We start from the raw sequence: 22,587 nt of genomic DNA, 5'->3' as shown, positions 1-22,587 counted from the left end.
GCCAAGTACTTTTGTCAATGACGAGATTATTTCTATTGAGCTGTTACTTTTCCAGAGCCTGACATTTGGGGTGGGATCACTCCTTAGGGCAAATAGCAAAGGAGATTCACTAACATCTTCCTGTAAATAACACCAGGAAAGAATGATTTGTGGATGAGAGAAAAGAAGACAAACTCAACATGTGGAGATTCTGTTTGAAAAATGTCTAGAATGAACACATAAAAATTAATGCAATCACTGAAGAAAAACTGCCTCTGATGGAAGTATAAACAGTTCTAAATAAAAAAAAAAGAAGTTAACAATATGGGAGAAATGAAAGAAAAACAATCCATCTGAAACATTCACTTTACTTTTAAAATATGGCAACCCTGTGTAATAAATTAATAGTAAGTAGGTAATAAGATGCAGGAAAAAGCCTGAAAAGAACTTTAAGTTATGAACAGTGTGTGATGTGTGCCCATGCCATCCTTCATTCTATTCAGAGGAGCTGCACACTTTATGTAATTTGGCGAGAAAACTAAGTTGCATAATTCTGCACTTAAGTAAATTTCTCCATTAGCATGAAAAATGGTATTTAGGGTTTTTCCCCCCAATATAATTAGAAATTGAATGTTTCCAAAACAATATTCCTAAGGATAGAAAGAAGCACACGCATGCACACTCTCTATCTCTCTTTCTTTCTTCCCTGCTTCCAAGACATACAGAGAAATATATAGATTACATCATCTACTTGAAAAAGCAGCTAATATTCAGCACACTCCTTCCAGCTCTTTCTCTATGGCCCAGTTGGTATAAAAGTCTGGGTGCCAAGAAGAAGTTGGATTTTGACCACTTCTTTTATCATTTGTTCCCTCAGTGTTTTTATTTGTTTGTTTACAATCTAGGAGGTTTCCATATAATTGAAAATATATAACAGAAAAAAATGGCTTGCCAGATGATTACGCAGACACACATGCAAAGCTAATAAAATCTGCAAATCTGTACATTAAATTGATAATTTAGCTACCTCTTGGAAAAGGGGATTAGGTATAACATGACCATTATATACACTTATTTTATATTCTGATTTTTAAACACAAGTGAAATTTTCATTTAACTTTAAAAAGAGAGATCTACTCTTTCTTTGGTGTATTTCTTGCCTTATAGCTCCTTCCTACAACAGTCCATTTCTCCAAAGCCTTTCCTGAAATTTCTCATTCTCATGTGGGAATAAGGCTGGGGCTGGAGAATCTAACTGAAGGTCACATACAACTAGAGGCCATTTTCCCTCTACAATTACAGAATCAAGATGCTGATTTTTCACCTGCCTCCCAGTTTCTGGCATAAACTGCAGCTAGATACACAATGGCCCAAGAAATGCCAAGTTATTATTACTCTAAACTATGGTCATGCCAAGAGCATTGAACTTCATCCTTTGATTCCATGGCTTCCTGAAAAGGATAATTAACCCCAGGCTCTTCCACTGAGAGCCCTGACATTTGGTGTGTGTAGTTAAGTGATTTTTTCTTTTAACATTTTCCTTGCTAATGGTGCCAGTTTTAAAAATGCATGTGCAATAAAACTCTTTGTTTTGAAATTTGGGAACACCCAAGGAATGTGGAGATCAAACACACTGAGGTTTGAGAGCCTGCAGACCTCTTTGAGCAGTAGGATGACCGAGGGCCCACCAGGCTGCCCGCAGAGGACAGGGTAACAGAAGGAGCAATGGTATTGGTCACAGGACTGAGTGAATTCTAAACCAGACTAGCATTTACAGACATTCAGACTTTAGATCACTCCTGTCTGGGCCCTTGTGTCCTCATCTTTAGGTAAACTATTTACCATTGAGGTAATTCTCCAGGATTCTTATCTGGCTTCTATTGTCAAAGAGTTCTTCCTTACATTCAGCAATAACACGTTACATACATGTTCCATACATACTGGCCCATAAGACTTAGTTTCTTTTTTAAGCACCTGAGTTGAAAATGAACACTTCTATCTATTTCAGAACATGTATTGTCCAAAACCAAGCCTGTTTTTGGACAATAAAAAAACACCCTCTAGTTTCCAAGCACAGCCTAAAGGCCCCACTGGTGCCCAAGTCAAAGCCCTGGGCTAAGAAGGGGCTATCTTGAATTGCTTGAAAGTTATTGAGTCATCAAGACCCATTAATTCCACCCCAAAAGCCATTTACCCCTCTCCATCTTCATCAGTACCATGGAGGACCAAGCCTCCATTTCCTCTCACTTGTGGGGGTCTCTGAACCAGTGCCCCTTCCCTCTCTCTTATTTTCTTTCAACCCAGTTTCTACATAATGGTCAGAGGGACCTTTCTAAAAACACAGATGTGATCATAGCATTTTCCTGTTGAAAATCCTTTAAAAATTCCTAAGTGGAAAAAACACACGCTACTTTCCCTCTGCTCCCATGCCGCAACCATGAACACAGAAGACATCTGTAACAAATGTGTGAGAGTCTATCCCCACCACCAAGCAAGCAATGAATTCTGCAGTGGACACAGCTGGGTGTCCTCTAATTCAATCCAAACCCAACATTATCTACCTGGAGAGAGTCAGATCCCATGGGGTGAGGGCTCAGTCCCCAGGACTGCCCCCATTTCCAATGCCAATCATAAGCCCAGGTTGTTTTACCTGTGCCTCTGACCAACTGGCTATTAATTTGAGTTCCCACAACTCCCTCCTTGGGTTTGATTAACTTGCTAGAGCTGCTCACAGAACTCAGGGAAACACATTTACCTATTTGATATAAAGGGTATTTATTACAAAAGATACAGGAATGGGAAGGAAGGTATGCAGAGCTTCCATGCCCTGTCCAGGAATGCCACCTTCCAGGAAGCGCCACATGTTCCGCTGTCTGGAATTGCTGGGTTCTCTCAGAACCCAGTCCTTTTGTGATTTTATATAGGCTTTGTTATGTAAGCATTGGCCATTGGTGATCAAGTTAACTTCAACCCTCTCCCCTCCCTATGGGGGAGGCTGAAAGTCTCAACCCTCTAATTATGCCTTGCTCTTTCAGATGGCCACCCCTCATCCTGAAACTACCTAAGGGTTTCCAGGCTTCAGTCAACTCATTAGCATGCAAAAAGACATCACTTTTTGGAGATTCTAAGGATTTTAGGACATGTATGCCAGGAAAAAGGATCAAAGACCAAGTATACACTTCATAATATCACAGCTCCCCATTTCCCTAAGATAATTTCTAGAGGTCATGGCCTGACACTCAAGGTTCTTCAAGAGCCACCCCTTCCTAGCCTTCTAGGCAATGTCCAGTCATTCTATCCCTTGGTCACTGAATTCCAGCCATCCTAGACTTTCCACAGTTCCTTTGAGTCAAACTCCCTCCTATCTCAGGGAGCTCCCTCTGGCTTTATTTTCACCTACTACACCCTCCTCCTCTTCACCTGCCAACTCCTACTCATCATTCAGGTCACAGCTTAGATGGTACTTCCTCAGAGAAGTATTCCTGACCCTGTGATGAAAGCTGATCTCTTCATAGCATGATCCCAGGGCACCTCACATGCATTTCCCCTTGATTTTACATGCACCCACATGATTATCTGCTTCATGTCTCTCTTCTCAACTACACTAAAAACTTTCATACCTTTGTCTAATTCCACTAGTCTGTCCAGTTCATTGTTATATTTCTAGTACCTAGCATAGTGGCCTACTCAACATGTGTTGGATAAACATGTGATTACTAATGCAAACCAAAGTTCTACCACTAGACACGTATTTGAACTCATTTTGAGATAGAAACTTTCATTATCTACTCATGTGCTTAAAAAAAGAAACTAAGTTTTATGGCCCAGTATGCATGGAACAGGTATGTGATGCATTGTTGCTGAATGTAAGGATGAATAAATCCTGAGTTAAAGGTGTTTTGGAAGCTATAGGCTTTAAGAGCAATTTGTTAAAAGTTGAGAAATACCCATATACTGAAAAATTGTTCACCATCTTTAGATTCCAGGCTGAGAAACCCACAGATGCCTTCCAAAGTGGGAACACCATGACAAAAGTCCAGGTAGAAAATCTGGGCATGCAATGCACACAGCAGACAAAGGCTGGAGTGCAAACCAGTGCAGGGCATTTAACGCACCCTTTGTGGACTTCTAGGGTTTAGGAGAGGTCACATTCTAACACTTACTACAATGGAGAGGCACTAGAATATTACATTAAAACATATCAGAGGAGGAAAAGTTGATAAAAGAAGAAGGCCCCTGACCCAAACAGGTGAGCTTTAAAATCCAGGGCTGCATTTCAGCTACCAGACCCTGCTGACCCAGCTGTGCATACCTGGCCTGAAACCAGTGAAAAGAGCCATCACGTTACCCCAGGAAGCAAGCCACGAGAGGCGAAAGAAATAAAAACTCAAAAATCATGGACTCTCAATTCTAGGAGAAGGGCTGTGATATGGTTTGGTTCCACATCCCCGCCCAAATCTCCTGTCAAATTGTAATTTCCAATGTTGGGGGAGGGACCTGGCGAGAGATGATTGGATCATGGGGGCAGATTCCCTTCTTGCTGTTCTCATGAGAGTGAGTGAGTTCTCATAAGATCTGGTCGTTTAAAAGTGTGTAGTACTTCCCACTTGGTTCTCTCTCACTCTCACTCTCTCTCTCCCTCTCTCTCTCTCTCTCTCTCTCCCTCCACCCCCTCCTCTGCCATGCTAAGGCATGCCTGCTTCCCCTTCACCTTCTGCCATGTTTGTAAGTTTCCTGAGGCCTCCCAGCCATGCTTCCTGTACAGCCTGTGGAAGTGTTGAGTCCATTAAACTTACTCTTTTCTTCATAAATTACCCAGGCTCAGGTAGTTCTTTATAGCAATTGAGAACAGACTAATACCGGCAGCTTTTACTTGGCTAAAGTAGGTGTGCTTAGGGTCTCCATAAGATAAGTTATTCAACTAACAAAAATGTGTTTTTGTTATTGTGCCAATGACGGTGCTGAGCATCTACTATGCACCAGTCACTGTGCAATTAAGGAATTTATACAAATAAATAAAAACTGACATCTATACATGTAAAACAGAAACTGTGATATGTACTTCAAACACAAAATACGTGGGCAATGAAAAGGTAAAATAGGGAGCTTTGACCTAGCCAGAAAATACAGGGATAGATTCCCTGAGAAAGTGATGCTTGAGAGGACACAGGAAAGATAAATAAGAGAAAATTAGGTGAGAAGGAGAGGGAAGAGCAGTCCAGGTTGAAGGAACAGCAAGTGCACAGGCCCCACAGCAGAAGGGAGCTGAGAGAATCAGAGGAGCTGAATGAAAGCCACCAAATCCAGAGTGGAGAAAGACTTCTCCTTTCACCTAGGGAAGTCAGGTCAAAGGGGACCAGAGGGGCTACAGGGCCAGACCAGGAGACCCTTGCAGGCCACATTAGGTTTTGTCTTCATCCTAAGAAGAATAAAAAGAAATAAGAGGATTTTAAGAAGGTGAGTACTGTGATCTGATTTGAACTGTGGAAAGATCACTCTGACTGTAGGGTGAAGTTTAAAGACTTCCATTTCTGACAGTATGGTGAACAAAATATCCTGGAAAACCTGTCAGTGAAAACAACTACCAAAGCTGGATTTTAAATATGAGTCACTAAACTGTCAAGAAAGTAAGGAATCCACAGAGGACAAACACAAAGCAAAGCAGGTATCTGGGTACGTCAGAGCAATGCAGCCAGCTTTGCCCCAAAGGCGTCTGCAAGCCCTCGTGTCCTTAAACTTCTATTTTGATGGCTGCCTGGGGAATAGAAGAAATGAGATCAATCCTAGGGCCTGCATATTGGAGACCCTCATATAAAGCTGGTTTCCCAGTTTGTTGCATCTTCTTGAAAATAGAGGAAAAGAAATAAACCTATTGCACAAAAGGAAACAGGAAGGAAATGCCCTGGTCTTCGATGCTGTATGTAGAAGAAAAACGCAAACACATCTCCAGTGAGAATTCTTAACCACAAGTCAATCCTGACCTGTGTTTTGTTTTTGTTTTCCAATTCATGTTCCTTGCTTGTATCCATAAACAGAAATTTTAACTAATGAGGTATCTGGTTGGTATTGCCCCAGGTGAATGAAAGAAGGAAACTCTGATTTTCTTTGGAGGAAAATAAAAAACTTTAATTAAAATATATACCAACTGATGAAGTTCCAAGGACAATTAGCTTTAGGAAATAATAAAAACAACAAAATGCATAAAGAAGCAGGGTCACCCAAAACAGAGAGACAGAATGAGAACCCACAAAGATTCCCACTACTGGAATTATGCAACAAAGTGTACAAACCCAGCACACTCACTATGCTTCAAAACATTAAAAAGATGCTTGAAAATATGATCAAGAAACAAAATATTATAAAAACAAAAAATTAGATTTGAAAAAGAACAAAATGGAGTTTTTGAAAATAATATTGTAATTGAAAGAAAAACCTCAGTCAGTTAAAGAACATATTAGACAAAGCTAAAGAGAGAACTTGGTAAGCTGGAAAATGGGTTTAAAGAAATTAGGCAGAATGAACCGAGAAAACAAAAAAGATAGAAAATATGAAAGAGAATTTATGAGAACTAGAGAATATAATGAGGTCTAACATATGCTGATTGATATTTCAGAGAGATAATAAAATATATGGAGAAATGTGAATATTTAAAAAAGCAAGAATAATAGTTTTTTTGGAATTGGTATTAAATATTCAAAACTTCAAATCCAGGAAAACTAACTTTTAGCAACATAAACAAAATCATTCCTAAGTACATCATGGTGAAACTGCAGAACATCAAAGAGAAAGAGATGATCTTACAAGCCACCAGAGAGATAAAACCAGAATGCCTATAAAGAAACAATAGTAAGACTAACAGTTAACATTAACAGTAGATGACAGTAAACAAAAAATGAGCTATAAGTCTATATCTAGAAAAACTTCCTTTCGAGTTTAAGAATAAAATCAGATAATTTAATTTCAGGGATTTTACCAACAGAATTTCTTAAAGTTAAGTCTACAAGATTAACTTCAGAAAGAAAGTAAGCAAATATGAAATGTCTAAGATAAGAGAAAGAGTGATGAGCTTTTTTTTAATTGTGGTTAAAAACATATAACATAAAATTTACCATCTTAATCATTTTTAAGTATACAGTAGAATAGTGTTGAACTTTTATTGGTAAAAACATAAATACTAACTGTTTAAAACAATAATAATATCTAGTATGTGGAGTTATTTTTAGAAAGTAAAACTAAAATGCTGCATAATTCTAGCATGATATTTAAGAAGGAGGTGACAGAGCCTTCTGAAATCTTATTACTCAGGGAAATGTTAAAAATGTAACTTTAGACTTTACTAAGTTAAATATGTATGATAAAATATGCAGGTAGCCACTAATATAATTAAACACAGAATGTAACTTTCAAACTAATAAAGGGGAAAAAAGGGAATGAGGAAATTGAGAACAATCCCAAAAAAAGAAAGGGAGAAAAAGGACAGAAAAATCAGGGTGGTGTGGAGGATGCACAGCTAAAATGGTAGAAATGAATTCAAAACATCAGTCATCACAATTAAACCTCTTATCTCTTCATAACAGACATAATTATTGACTTCCTTAAACTGATGAAAAGCACCTACAATAAATATCCAAAGCACAATATGTATTACCATTTCTATTCAACACTGACCTAGACTCCTAGCCAGTACAGTAAGACAGGGAGAAAAAGAATTAAGATTAGAAAGGGAGGTACAAAATGTTCTATATTTATAGATGCTATAATTGTCTATTTAGGAAATCCAAAAACCTTTATAGAGAATAGACTGTAGGAAGGCAAGAATGGATATAGCAAGACCACTGGAGAAAGCAAATACAGTATTCCACATGTAAGAGGGTGAGAACATGGAGTAGGAGGTTAGCAGTAAAGATGGAAAGATATAGATAAATTGAGATACGTTTCAGGGAGAAAGGTTTGAGACTTGACTGTGGACCATATGTGGAGTAACAGAATGAGGTGTCAAGAATGAGTCCCTCTTTTCTGTCTCACGCTGCATACTGGTTTGTGGGTCAGTGAGATAGAGCACATCATGAATTTGATTCCCGATGTGCTAACTTTGAGTTGCCTTTGATATACTAGAAAAGAAGATATCAAGTGATTGGATATATGGATCTGGAACTTGGTGAAGAGGTGAGGCTGGATTTCTGTGTTATCTGCATAGAAATGATAACTGAAGCAACGGGCGTGGATGCATTCAGCTAGGGAGTGGGAAGCGAGTGAAAGGAGGACACCAAAAAGCATTTAGGACCTCCAGAGAGAAAATAACGGTATGAGGAATACAAAAAGAGTTCTGTGTTAGTGTGCCAAGGGAAGAAAAGTGATTCCAGGAAGAGAGAGAGGTCAGCAGAATAAAATGCTGTGGCTCGTGCTATTTAGGGTATTCTTAATTATTAGCATGATAGTATTATCACCTGTGGCTTATTCACAAAATATGGTTATTGGTTTTTGTTTTGTTTTAAGATGGGGTCTCACTCTGTCACCCAGGCTGGAGTGCAGTGGTGCAATCTCGGCTCACTGCAACTTCTGCCTCCCGGGTTGAAGTGATTCTCCTGCCTCAGCCTCCCGAGTAGCTGGGACTTCAGGCTGTGCCACCATGCCAGACTAATTTTTGTAGTTTTAGTAGAGATGGGGTTTCACCATGTTGCCCAGGCTAGTCTCAAACTCCTGAGCTCAGGTGATCCTCCCACCTCAGCCTCCCAAAGTGCAAGATTACAGGCATGAGCCACCACACCAGGCCCCAAATATAGGCAAGCTCTTCATTTTATCACTCCTATGGCACTCAAGACATGCAAGTTTGCCCTTCCCCAAAGAATGTCCATCTGATAGGAACTCAGGAAAAAAATAATTAATACCCTTTAGCCCAGCAAATTATACTTTGGAAGAACCTTATTCTGAGGAAAAGTACACTTGTGTACAAGAATGTACCTGGGCACAATGACTGCTAATAATCACATCAAATGGCTTTTATAGCATCTGTTACTTTGAGGAATAAGGGTCTGTATTAGTCCATTTTCGTGCTGCTGATAAAGACATTGCCGAGACTGGGCCATTTACAAAAGAAAGAGGTATAATGGACTTACATTCCATGTGTCTGGGGAAGCCTCACAATCACGGGGAAAGGCAAGGAGAAGCAAGTCACGTTTTACATGGATGGCAGCAGGCAAAGAGGGAGCTTGTGCAGGAAAACTACAGTTTTTAAAACCATCAGATCTCATGAGACTCATTCACTATCATAAGAACAGCACAGAAAAGACCCACCCCCATAATTCAATCACCTCCCATAGGGCTCCTCCCAGGACACATGGGAATTGTGGGAGTTACAATTCAAGATGAGATTTGGGTGTGGACACAGCCAAACCATATCAGGGCCTTTAGACCGATACATTAACACAGCATTGAGAAGTGGCAAGGCTGGGTGTGGTGGCTCACACCTGTACTCTCAGCATTTTGGGAGACTGAGGTGGGAGGATCACTTGAGGCCAGAAGTTCAAGACCAGCCTCAGCAACACAGTGAGACTGCATCTCCACAAAAAAATTTAAAAATTAGCTGGGCATTAGTCCTAGCTACTTGGGAGGCCAAAACAGGAGGATCACTTGAGCCCAGGAGTTCAAGGCTACAGTGAGCTGTGATCATGCCACTGTACTTCAGCCTGTGCAACAGAGCAAGACCTTGTCTCTAAAAAAAAGAGAGAGAGAGAGTGGTAGCTATAATCATATACCTAAAATTAAAAAATAAACTTGTTCAAAACTGTAACCAAAAATTCATGGTGGCTGAAACATAAATGGCTCTTAAAAATAGTAAGTGTGGTGACTGTAGAACAAAAATGCTTAAGGGAGTTGAGCGATTGCTAGAACTCTAGGGATTGTTCGCTGATTTGAGGAAACACAGGATGTCCATCCTCCATCTAGCATGATTAAAGAATGGACAGTTTATGTCCTATATATCTTAAGTGAGGTAACTAAAGAGACTTGTAGAGGTTACGACACACGTGTGGTCCATGACACAAACCCTTCTTGTCACCCAAGTATTATACGTGCTACCTGACATACAAGCGTTTTTAGTTAAATCCCCTCTGAGCAGTTTGCAGTGTGCCTAGAATAATCCCTGCATGGTAGCCTCTGACTCGCTCTCCAAATTCATCTTTCTCCTGTTCTCCCCTATGCTCACCTTACATCCCCCAGCACCAGTTTTCTCTAACTTTCTGGAAAGCTTCACCCTGTGAGAGCACTTGCTCATAGCTTTCCTCCCTGCACCTCCTTCTCCCATCCAGCCATCGCATGGCTGATTCATTTGCATCTATCACATCTCAGTTTACAGGGCCAGGAGCAGTGGCTCATGCCTGTAATCCCAGCACTTTGGGAGGCTGAGGCAGGCAGATAACCTGAGGTCAGGAGTTCAAGACCAGCCTGGTCAACATGGCAAAACCCCATCTCTACTAAAAATACAAAAATTAGCTGGGTGTGGTGGTGCATGCCTGTAGTCCCAGCTACTCGGGAGGCTGAGGCAGGAGAATCACTTGAACCCAGGAGGCAGAGGCTGCAGTGAGTCGACATTGTGCCATTGCACTCCAGCCTGGGCAACAGAGTGAGACTCCACCTTCAAAATATAAATATAAATAAATAAATATCACATTTTCAGAACCCTCACAATAACATTCTGAGGTAATCCCCACTTTAGACCAGGAAACTAAGACCCAGAGGTGAAGTGACTTTGCCCAAGGTCACAGTTACTGGGATTCAAACCCAGGCAGTGTGGCTCCAGAGCCTCACCACTGTGCTATACCCTGCACTCTGCTACCCCCCACCCTCACTACCCCTGTCTCAGCCACACACTTGCTTATTCCTTCACTGACATTTATTACCATTTGAAACAACTTGGTTTATTCATTTCTCTATGTTTTTCCGTCTCCCCCAGTATAATATAAGGGCAGCATGAGGAAGATACTCCATCTGTCTTTTTCACTAGAGTCTCCTAGCATAGAACTTGGCCAAATAGTAAGACTCAAAAGTGACTATTGAATACACAAATGAATGAATGAAATCAATGTGTCTCTGTAGCAGGCTATATGTCTCTCCTGTATGTGGGAGAGTAGATCTGCCAGGTAGAGGGGCCAGTTTAGAGACTTGAAGGACAGTGACCATATGTGCCACATGATGAAGTCCTTTTCAATCTTCCTTCCACCCCAAAGACACAATAAATAACAAGCCCAATGAGTGAGCAATATATTATTTTCTACTAAGGAAACAAATTCTCCTTCGGGGTGATGCCTGCTTCAAGTACATTTGACGAAGATCACAAAGTACATCTAGTCATACCAATTGCACTTAGCATCCCTGACAATTGCGTTAGCATGGCAAATTTCACCCTTCTGGCAAACTAGACCCTTCTTATCCGGTATGTTCATATTTCGTTACAGGGGATTTGCAAATGCAGTTTCTAAATCTACACGTTTATTCAGTAAATTGCTCTCCCACCCAAGTCATTCTCTGAGCAACTGTCAGCCTCAGCATTTGACAGAAACAGCCATCTTTGCTCTCAGGCAAGGGTTCAACCAGCAATCTAGCTCCCAGATTTCCAATAATGAGTTAACAATCAAAGGAAATAGTTTACCAGTTCAACCTAAAAGAATGAATATCTGTGTCCTCCACAGCTTTACCCTTAATTGTCTACAGCACAGGATAGCCTCATTCCACACCATTTAAAGGGAGGTGGAAGCAGACAAGACCAGTGTCTTATGCTTTGCTATGAGTGAAGTATGAAATTTTCCCCAGATTCTGAAGGATGGATGGGGGAAGTCAGTCTAGGATTACACCCTGGAAAAAGACAATCCAAATGTAGGTAATTCACAAACAGATAAGAGGAAATCAAATGCACTTCAAACCTTGACCCCTTGCTCTGATGGCCTTTGGACCAGATATTAGGAAAGACGCTAAGCTCTGGGAAAGGGTTGGCTAACTTAACAATGACCTTCTATTGCAAAATATCATGCCTCTAATCAGTTTCCAGTCCCATGATCTCCCTGTAGCACCTGACACTGCCGACACTCCCTCCTTGAAACACTGTCCTTCCTGGTTCCTGGAATGACAATCCTTTCTGCTTGTTATCCTATGTCCCTAATCCAGCTTTCAGTGGGACCCTTTTTTCACCCATCCCTTCAATGGGCTGACTCCCTGGGTTTCATTCTGAGTTTTATAGTATTATTCACCTTGTGCTATAGCTTCAAATATCTCTTTGGATCAATTTCAACCAAAACTGTGTCTCCATTCTCCTGAACTCCTAATCTGTATCTAACTGCCTGCTATACATTTTCATCTGGTTCTGCCAATAAACACCTCAAACATTTTATGTCCCAAACCCAATACACTATAAAAACCCACTACTCCCCTGTATTTCTCATGCTGGTTTGCAATGCCAGGTCAAATGGACCAGAAAGTCCAGAGTCAGATCATCTGGCTTGGCCCTCTCCTTGAATTCCACTCCTACATTCAATTAGTTCTGGCCATCTCCTCATCTGTAAACCCTTATCTTCTTCCTCTCCTCTTCCCCAGTACCACCGTCACTACCTTAGTTCAAGAGCTCTTGCCTGGATTATTGTGATTGCTTCACCATTGATCACCCATCTCCATCTCTTGCTTTCTATCTCATCTTCCACGAACTGACCTTTCTTCCCCAGTACTCTATCCAAAAGATGAGTCTAATCATGTTAATCCCCTGCTTTAGAACTTCAATGGCTCCCCACCACCAAAAGCAGCAGTTTCCAAACTGCTCCTTGGAGAAAAAATTTTTTTGTTCATTTTAAGCCCGAAACTCAATAGATGCTTATTTATTCATAAATGATATCCATCTGCTAGTCTAAATTAAGTGTTTATAAGTTTAATTTCTTCATGTGAGATAAAATAATTTTAATAGTTTTATCTGATCCCAATAGCTTAGTGTGTACACCTACTGGGGCACTCACTGTGTGCTCTCTAAGAGTAAAAGGTAGGATCTACATCAAAATCCCCCTGGATACAGGATGACGTCAAGCTGCTGGGTCTGACATTCAAGGTGTTTCACAATTCAGCTTCAAGCCACCTCTCCAGATGCATCAGGCCCCCCTCCACCACCACGGCTTCATTCACTAGCTACTCTTCTCCACAAACATGACATTCATGTGTGGGTACAGCACAACAGCAAGAACGTCAGCTTGAGTGTCAGATCCCTCCCCGCCGACATCTAGAGTGTGACCTGGAGTCACTTTCTGTACCTTTCTGAGCCTCATTTTCTCTTTTATATAATGAACATCATAATACCTATGCTTTGCAGCGTTGTTGTATTAAGTGAGGTGGAGTAAAAAGCAATGCAGGGCCAAGCACAGAGGAGAGGCTTCATAAATGATACTGAAGAGAAGCAGGAGTCATTGGAAGTTCTATTTCACAGATTGTATTTAGAATTAGAGAGTCTCTTTCGTCCCATGGACTGGCTCCTTTTCTTTTCTTTCTTTCTTTCTTTTTTTTTTTTTTTTTTGAGACAGGGTCTCACTCTATCACTCAGACTGGAGTGCAGTGGCACGATCTCAGCTCACTGCAACCTCCACCCCCCGGTTCAAGCAATTCTTTCACCTCAGCCTCTCCAGTAGCCACCGCACCTGGCTAGCCTGGCTTCTTAAATACATTTCAATGTCTAGTTTGAAACATCACCTCCTCTGAGAAGAATTACTGATCCTCCCAAGGTAAGGTTTGTCATTCAAATCTGTCTGCTCCCACAAGAACAATTTCCAGGCCTCCACTGTGATATTGCATCACTGATCATTGCTTATCCCAGGCAACTGTGATTTGATTGCTGGGATGCATGTTTATCTTGTCCATTACATTGCCAATACTTGAGGAAGGCTGACTTACTAATTTCAGGGTCCCCATGACTTAACAAAGTCCCTAGCACATAATAGGTGCCCAATAAATGTTTACTAATATTTCCATAGGCAAAGGGAACAGAGAACTATTTAAAAGTTCATGCATAAGACTTCATGACTAAAACACCAAAAGCAATGGCAAAAAAAGCCAAAATAGACAAATGGGATCTAATTAAACTAAAGAGCTTCTGCACAGCAAAAGAAACTACCATCAGAGTGAACAGGCAACCTACAGAACGGGAGAAAATTTTTACAATCTTCCTATCTGACAAAGGGCTAATATGCAGAATCTACAAAGAACTTAAACAAATTTACAAGAAAAAATCAAACAACCCCATCAAAAAGTGGGCAAAGTATATAAACAGACACTTCTCAAAAGAAGACATTTATGCAGCCAACAAACATGAAAAAAATGCTCATTATCACTGGTCATTAGGGAAATGCAAATCAAAACCACAATGAGATACCATCTCACACCAGTTAGAATGGCGATCATTAAAAAGTCAGGAAACAACAGATGCTGGAGAGGATGTGGAGAAATAGGAACACTTTTACACTGTTGGTGGGAGTGTAAATTAGTTCAATCATTGTGGAAGACAGTGTGGCGATTCCTCAAGGATCTAGAACCAGAAACACCATTTGACCCAGGGATCCCATTACTGGGTATGTACCCAAAGGATTATAAATGATGCTGCTATAAAGACACATGCACATGTATTGTTTATTGCAGCACTATTCACAATAGCAAAGACTTGGAACCAACCCAAATGTCCATCAATGATAGACTGGATTTAAAAATGTGGCACATATACACCATGGAATACTATGCAGCCATAAAAAATGATGAGTTCATGTCCTTTGCAGGGACATGAATGAAGCTGGAAACCATCATTCTAAGCAAACTATCGCAAGGAGAGAAAACCAAACACCGCATGTTCTCACTCATAGGTGAGAGGTGAACAATGAGAACACATGGACACATGGTGGGGAACATCACACACCGGGGCCTGTCGGGGGTTGGGGGCTGGGGGAGGAATAGCATTAGGAGAAATACCTAATGTAAATGATGAGCTGATGGGTGCAGCAAACCAACATGGCTCATGTATACCTATGTAACAAATGTGCACTTTGTGCACATGTACCCTAGAACTTAAGATATAATTTTAAAAAAGAAAAACAATAAATAAATAAATAAATAAAAAGAAAAAACAGCTCATGCATATGCACAATTTCATGTTATAATCAGGCAACTTACTTAACAGTTGACAAACCACTTTCACATATGTTCATGAGAAAGGCTGTTTAGCTTTCCCTGAGTACTGCAGCAATTCATAAAATAAATAATAAAGAGAAGTCACTGTTTGATGATATCCTTTCGGTGACAGTTTTCTCTTTCATCCTGATCTGATGCCAAGTTAATGCTATCATAAAATAGTTCCATTAACTGCAATTGTTCAGTTTACTAAGCCATTACTGTCTTCAAAAAGTGAAATTATATTCAAAACCAAAAACAGAGGCTTACACAGAAATAAATGGCATTAACATGCAAACAAATTACATGCAGAAGAAACAGGAATCTCAATGTCACAGGCATTTCAGCTCATGCTCGGCATAAACAGATGATTACATTTTAATATTTATTCATACATGAACAATAAAAACAAATCACACTGGCAAGCACCTCTGAGTTAAATTCATATTTGTTTCAAAAGGCAGAGGCTTATGTGCTCCCTCCGACTGCAAGCTACACTGACTTGCCCTGAGCTTTATTCAGACAATCTTGCTGCCTAACATATTCATGACCTAGAGGGTAAACTACTATGCAATATTTACATAGGAAGAAACTGAGCTGGTGGGAGGGGATAAGGTGGAGGTTGATTGGTAGGGTGGCACGGAATAAATAAATAGGCAAATAAGAAAAAAAAAAAAAAAAAGACAAAAGAAAGTACCAGAAAGCCGGTGTCTGGGGTCTGGTCATTGATGCTGAAGGCAATTAGAGAAAGGGCAATCATGTCTGGCCCTGGGTGAGGTAAGCTAGACTGGAGGCGTCACTGAGCTGCGAACCATGCTCCTGAGATGCCCTTGTTAATGTGGTGGCAGCTCCAGTGCAGGCCAGTGGAACTGTGCACACCAGGGCAGGCTTTCTCGGCTCTCGGGGGTAGGGAGCAGGATGAAGCTTCCAGGTGCTGAAGCTCCCATCAGGACACAGAGTGCAATTTTTCTCTCCCCAACCAGTGACTTGTTCCCAAGGAGTGTGAGCTCACCTGGCCTGCCCTGTGTCAACTTTTCTTTATTCATTCCCTGGGGATGAAGATAAAGTCACATTTGCCTGAATAGCTTCACTATAACAGCAAGGATGCCTTTCCTGACCACTCCTGCTCCAGCTCATCTTGTTGTTGTTGTTTGCAGAATTCCTACTGCACTTAGGGATGTTACCATGCTTCCTAGCACTGAAACCCAAGGAGCCATGTGCCTCTCAGCAGCCCCTAATGTCACTCAGTACGTCAGCCCCTCCAGTCAGAGTCGCCCTCCCTCAGGACAGCCCCTCAACATGGCCAGCCAGACTTCACATTTGCAGGGCCCAGAAAAATGATCAGGTTCTCACATTTGCTTCATCAGATGAGGCAGAGTGCAAAGCCTCACTCTGCTATATTTCTTAGCTGTGTGATCATTGAGCTTGACTCTAAGCCTCAGTCTCCTTCTTTGTGAAAGGGGGCTAGAAATTGTGTCCAATTTCATACTTAATGAGTGCTTACTACATTCTAGTTGCTTTAGTGTACCGCAGTGTACAAAACAGTCAAAGGTTCCTGTCCTGATGGATCTGACATTCCAGCAAGGAAGGGACAGTCAACAAAAGCATGATTACTATATAGTATGCCATGTTTAGTTCTATGGGGAGAAAAAGACATCAAAAGGAAGAGAGAAATCAGCAGTGCTCGGGACAGGGGTTGCAATTTTAAATAGGGTAGTGAAAGAGAGGTTTGAGCAAAGATATAAAAATGGTGAGGGAGTTAACAAATGGATCTGGGGAAGGGTGCAAAGGTCTTTAAGGAAGGAAGGAGCTTGAGCCACAGCAAGTCCAGTGTGGTTGGCACAAAGTGAGTGAGGAGTAGCAGGAGATAAAGTCAGAAAATGGGGTCCTCCGTAGAATTTTTGTGAAGACTGCTGAAGATGATAAGTGAATAGCCATGTATACTGGCTATGTGACCAGCACTGTGCTAAGTAAGTACCTTACATCCATTGGGCTCACTTAGTCTGTACAACAACCCTGTATGGTAGGCACTATTATGACCGTGTTACATATGAGGAAATTGAGCTTTAGGCAGATTAAATAATTTGTCCAAGGTTGTAAATGCTAGTAAATGTAATGGCAAGATTCCAACTCAGAATTCACACTCAAGCAGACTTGGCTCTGGAGACTGTGCCTTTCACCTCTGAGCTGGCAGTTTCTCATAAGCAAATGAGCTGGAGCTGGGGCTGGTGAAGGAGGAGTTTGTGGAAGCAGGAGATCGGGGTTAAATGGAGATGGGGAAGGAAGCAAGACCCAAATAAGCAGGTCTGTAATAAGAGCAGAAGGCAGGATGCAAAGAAAAGCAGGCATAGCAAGCAGGGGCCAGAGACCTGGGCACCACAGCTGCTCTGGCCAGAGGGGCCTGACCACACTCACAGAGGAAATAAGAGCAACACACAGAATCAGGACCACCCAGTGAGGGCTAGCAGTAGACCAACGTGAATTCCTGGGGCCAGGAGAGTACGACATTGTGGTCCTCAAAAAGCACAGACACCTGGTAAAAGTTATCCCTGCCTCCAGAGAAATAAACTGTAAGAAATGTTTAGGATAGTATGAGTAGTAAGTCAAATTTTAAGCTTGAATCAAGACCCTGGAATTTCTTCTTAATAATTTAAATCTGAGTTTTTGAAAAAAGCACCCTTGCTGTTTCTCCTAAGTGAAAACATGATACCAGCTAACATTTATTAAATTTATGAAATAAGTACCAGATATTGCATGGAGCACTTTGTACCCATAATCTCATTTCATCATTGAAACACAATGAACTGGTTTATCCCCATTTATAGATGAGGATGCTGAGGCTCAGAGAGGCTGATTCAATCACTAACCCAGGTACTTATAGAGGCAGAGATACCACTATACCCATTGTCTATCCTGCATGAACATCTCCTCATAACTATTACTCCATGCTGCCCCCTGCACTCTAGCCTGGGGCAGCATGAGGATCTGTGAGGAGCAGAGACAAGTGGGAGCAACTCCTGTTGCAGCACAGTGTTCTGGTTCCTCTCCCTTTTAGAGAGTTATCCTAACTCTGCAGTCTGATTCTCTGTGCCTGCCAGTAGGACAGGGAGCTGCTTAGTGTCCATCACATGGAACAGGGAAGCATGGTCTGCTCCAAAGTTTGTGTAATTCCACAAGCTCAGAAACCTTGGGCATCTGCACAGCTGGTTGTCTGAGCTTCAGGATTAAAGGCACTGCAAGGGGCTTTGTAAAGAAGCTGAATCGTAGAAGATTATCACTTCAACTCTTTCTGAATGTTCCTTACAATGCTCAATACCTCCCAGGAGCTCAGTCATTCTACAAAAGCCTAGTGGATATTGGACATATTTATGGCCACCAGCATCTTTCAGACACACTTCCTATAATTTAGGAATTACTCATAAGACTGCCTTCCTGTGGCAGAAGCTAGAACCTGCTCTGCCAGCTTCCTTTGCAGCTACAGCACTGGCATGTGCCTAATCAGAGACACTTGATCCAGACTTTGACTCAGGAGCTAGTGACACAAGAAGCGAGGGACAAGGAACTCACTCTCTTCTTTCTTTGGCTATAGATAAAAATGAATCCTCCTGAACAATATAGTAAAATAAAAATTCCACCCCTTCTCCACAACGACTCTTCTTTCCTTACCCAACTATACATTGCATACTGACACAGGAAAATCCTTAGCCCTTGCAAGTGTTCCTGGGCAGTATGTGCAAAAAATAATGGCAAGGGAACAAATAATGGGAGCTAGATCCGCTGCAGTTATGCAAGCAGGGAAAGAGAATAAAGGATTCACAGGAAACAGACACACAATACCAGATACAATTAGCCCCAAACCAATAATTTGATTCTGATTTCCCAACAGCTGAGTTAGACATCTCAAAGCATTGAAACTTCTGTTTTCTAGTTTCCCACAGAAGATGCCCCCTCGTATGGAGAAATACCCCAATAGCTTCCCAATGCCCTAGAGACTCCACTGGAGAGCAGATCATTGCTAAAGATTCTAAAAAGAACAAGACACAAAACCTACCTTCTCCTAGCATGAGGTCCTAGACCGTCTTTGCAGGTCAGCCTACATTTCTGTTCATGAGGAAGGATTCAAGATTAGGCTTGGGTTGCTTTAGAGACCTCTCCTGACCAAATGTCAGTGATGTGCTGCTATATGCTATTCTAGGGATACAGCAAGGAATAACAGATCACCCTGCTCCTGAATAAGCCAAAAGTCACTTAGCATTTAGCGTCACAGCAGCACTGAATTTACACCAGTTAAAGAGTTAGGGGTTCTGCAAGATTATATGCCTTGAGGCAGAGAAGAGCAAAACAAATGCACAAATGTATTTTGTCCCAGTAGATGGAAAACACAAAAACTAACAGACGTAAGACATGAGAGAGTTATACTGGCTGGGCGCAGTGGCTCACGCCTGTAATCCCAGCACTTTGGGAGGCCGAGGTGGGCAGATCATGAGATCAGGAGATCAAGACCATCCTGGCCAACATGGTGAAACCCCGTCTCTACTAAAAAATTAGCTGGGTGTGGTGATGCGTGCCTGTAATCCCAACTACTTGGGAGGCTGAGGCAGGAGAATCACTTGAAGGTAGGAGGCGGAGATCGCAGTGAGCCATGATTGTGCCATTGCCCTCTAGCCGTGATTGCGCCATTGCACTCTAGTGACAGAGCGAGACTCTGTCTCAAAATTAATAAATAAATAAGAGAGTTATCTTAACAGAAGCTCTGCAGTCTCATCTCCATGTGCCTGCCAGTAGGAAGGGGAGCTGCTCAGTGTCCATCTCATGGAACAGGGAAGCTCAGCCTGCTCCAAACTCTGTATAATTCCACAAGCTCAGAACCCTTGAGGATTAGCGCAGCTGGTTGTCTGAGCTTCAGGCACTGCAAGAGGCTTTGTAAAGAAGCTCAATCCTTGAAAATGGAAGGAAGGAAGGAAGAAAGGGAGGGAGGAAGGGATGGAAAAGGAAAGAAATATAGGAGAGAGGAGAAGCAATAAAATAAATACACCAAAAGGAAGAACTGAAAAGGTCTGAGAAGTAGAAAAGACATATTCTACTTATACATAAAACATTCTCACTTGGAAGATGGGATAAGATATCCTTGACTTTTAAGCTGTAACTGCAATGTCTGAATTCTTGAACTCCTCCAAGAAAATCACTCTTAGATTCACTGGAGTCTCATTGGTTTTCCCAAATCACTGAGAAGTATCTCTCAAACCTAGAATACCCGACTCAGACTTGACTAAATGACAAGCCAGAGGAATCTGAAACAGACACTTCACTTTCAGAATGACCTAAGTGCATTTGTTCTGTCGCATGGTTCAAGACACTCACATCTTTCTATTCATAACCTGAAATCTCAAAGAATGTGTTAAGAGAATCCCAAATGATTGCCTATTTCAGATGCACTGTCAAATATAAAGCTTTAGCAGCCCATCCATTGTCATGATCACAATCACAATGATGGTCTTTTTTTTTTTTTTTTTTTTTTAAGAGTCAGAGTCTTGCTTTGTTGCCCAGGCTAATTCAAGTTTCTTTTGAGAACTCATCTCTCTAAAATAACAAGTCCACACCATAAGTGGCTGACCTGGCCATGACTCCAGTAATGCACACATGACCACAACTATACAAGACCCAAGACAGTTCTTGACATAGGGTTTTGCTAGGACAACAAGGAACGTAGAGTTGCTTCCAATGGTAGAATGTAAACTTGAGGATTCTAGCAGCCTCTGCATCGGAAAACTTGCCTCATAAGACAATCAACAAAAAGAAAGCAGAGTCCAGATCTAGACAGACAGAGACTATCCCAATAACACTGAGCATTTGGACTCAGCCATGCCTGAGGCCAACTACACCCTTGGTTTTTCAATGATGTGAAATAAAGTCTCATTTCTCCCTAAGTCAGTTTCAGTTGAGTGTTCTTTGTTTGCACTAAGAATCCAGACAATACTTTCCTTGAATGTTTTTCTTATTTTCCATCACACACACCCAACCTGATTACACACAAACAATCCTCTACCTAACTTTGCCCTATGGCCAAGATGAACATGAATTGTTCTTCTATAAATTGCATTTGAATGCCTTCATCTCCAAAGCCCTTCAAAAAGGCAGCTGGCCTCTGTGATACTGACCATCAAAATCTTCTAAGGTACTCTAATGCATCAGCTCACTTTTTGGCTACTAGGATCTCAAGGACAGACAGGTCAACTGCAAATACCAGCTTATTGGCCATGTACAACCTACAAGAGCCAAGTAAATGTCAAACTCCCTGAGTTCTGCCCTTCCTGCTCCCAGGCCCTCTAACATTGGATATAGATTGCTGGAAAATGTTCACCATATTTCAAATCAAATGAAGAATGTTAGATGAAACACAGAAGAGCCTCAAATCACATTTACTGGATAAAACATAACTCTGCAACCTGTTAAGATTTCTTTTTTTTCCCAAATGAACTTAGAGGGTACGATTATTACATATTCATTACTCTCTAGGTTGGATTCTTGAGCTGTTTTTGATTGACAGCTGGTTATAATTTTTTAAATGAGTTTCTCCTATAGTAAAAATACTGTTGTATCCCAGAGGAATTGCAGAGCTAATCAATCACTCTTACATAACAACTACTCACTGTGAAAATAATGTCCTCGACCGAACAATGAACTTGAACACATATTCCAAAGCCTTCAGCGTTCTTAGGATTGGCTCACATTGCTCCCCTCTGCTGGAGGTATCCAAGTAAGTCTTCAGCACTGTCATCAATTTCCTGAATAAGGGATAATATTTTCAAAATACATCTCTTTCATCATGGTAATTAGTTTGCTCAGTAAATTATAAGGCATTCAATCAAAGGTTAAAGGTGGTAGTAGAGCCAAGCTCACTTACTCATTTGTAAGCATAAAGATAACTCTGCATAAAAATTATATTTATTACAGGGAATTAATAAGTATTTCCTGCACATAAAAAGCCAGCAAAGAAAAAGATAGGGAGGAAAAAAAAATCTTTTGACTAGGAGAACTAGTCACAATCAGGCTACAAGTGGGAATAATGGGGAATAATGGTGGCAATAATGTCTTTTTTTTCAACTTTTTCTTTCTATAGAACATGTTCTTGTCATATCACAGAACTCTAAGTTTGCTTAGGAACTTTCTATGTTTCTTCTTTACCATAGGGCAGACTTCAAATTACTTGGCCTGACTTTCAAGGCCCCTTCACAAACTGGTCCCCACCAAACTCCCTGGCATCATCTCCTATCTCTCACCCTCTCCCTACACCCAAACCAGACTGAGCTACTTGGCATGTGCACTTTCTTCTCTGTAGCTCCCCCGCTGTTTTTGTTTTGTTTTGTTTTGTTTTGTTTTTGAGATGAGTCTTACTCTGTCACCCAGGCTGGAGTGCAGTGGTGTGAT

At 41.2% G+C, this 22,587-nt stretch overlaps 1 protein-coding gene across 1 annotated transcript in view; it reads right to left on the bottom strand.

Moving 5' to 3' along the window:
* The window catches only part of DOCK2 (dedicator of cytokinesis 2), a 446,463-nt gene that overhangs the window by 342,551 nt on the left and 81,325 nt on the right, over positions 1-22,587 (bottom strand). The window contains exon 22 of the mRNA XM_003810916.4: positions 21,810-21,944. Within this exon, the coding sequence (XP_003810964.1) occupies positions 21,810-21,944 (135 nt within the window). The remainder of the gene's footprint in view (positions 1-21,809; positions 21,945-22,587) is intronic.

The sequence above is a fragment of the Pan paniscus genome, chromosome 4 (genome assembly GCF_029289425.2).
Source record: "Pan paniscus chromosome 4, NHGRI_mPanPan1-v2.0_pri, whole genome shotgun sequence".
NCBI classification, from domain to species: Eukaryota; Metazoa; Chordata; class Mammalia; order Primates; family Hominidae; genus Pan; species Pan paniscus.
Note: the sequence above shows the minus strand (reverse complement) of the source record. Positions and strands in the feature narration are given on the sequence as shown.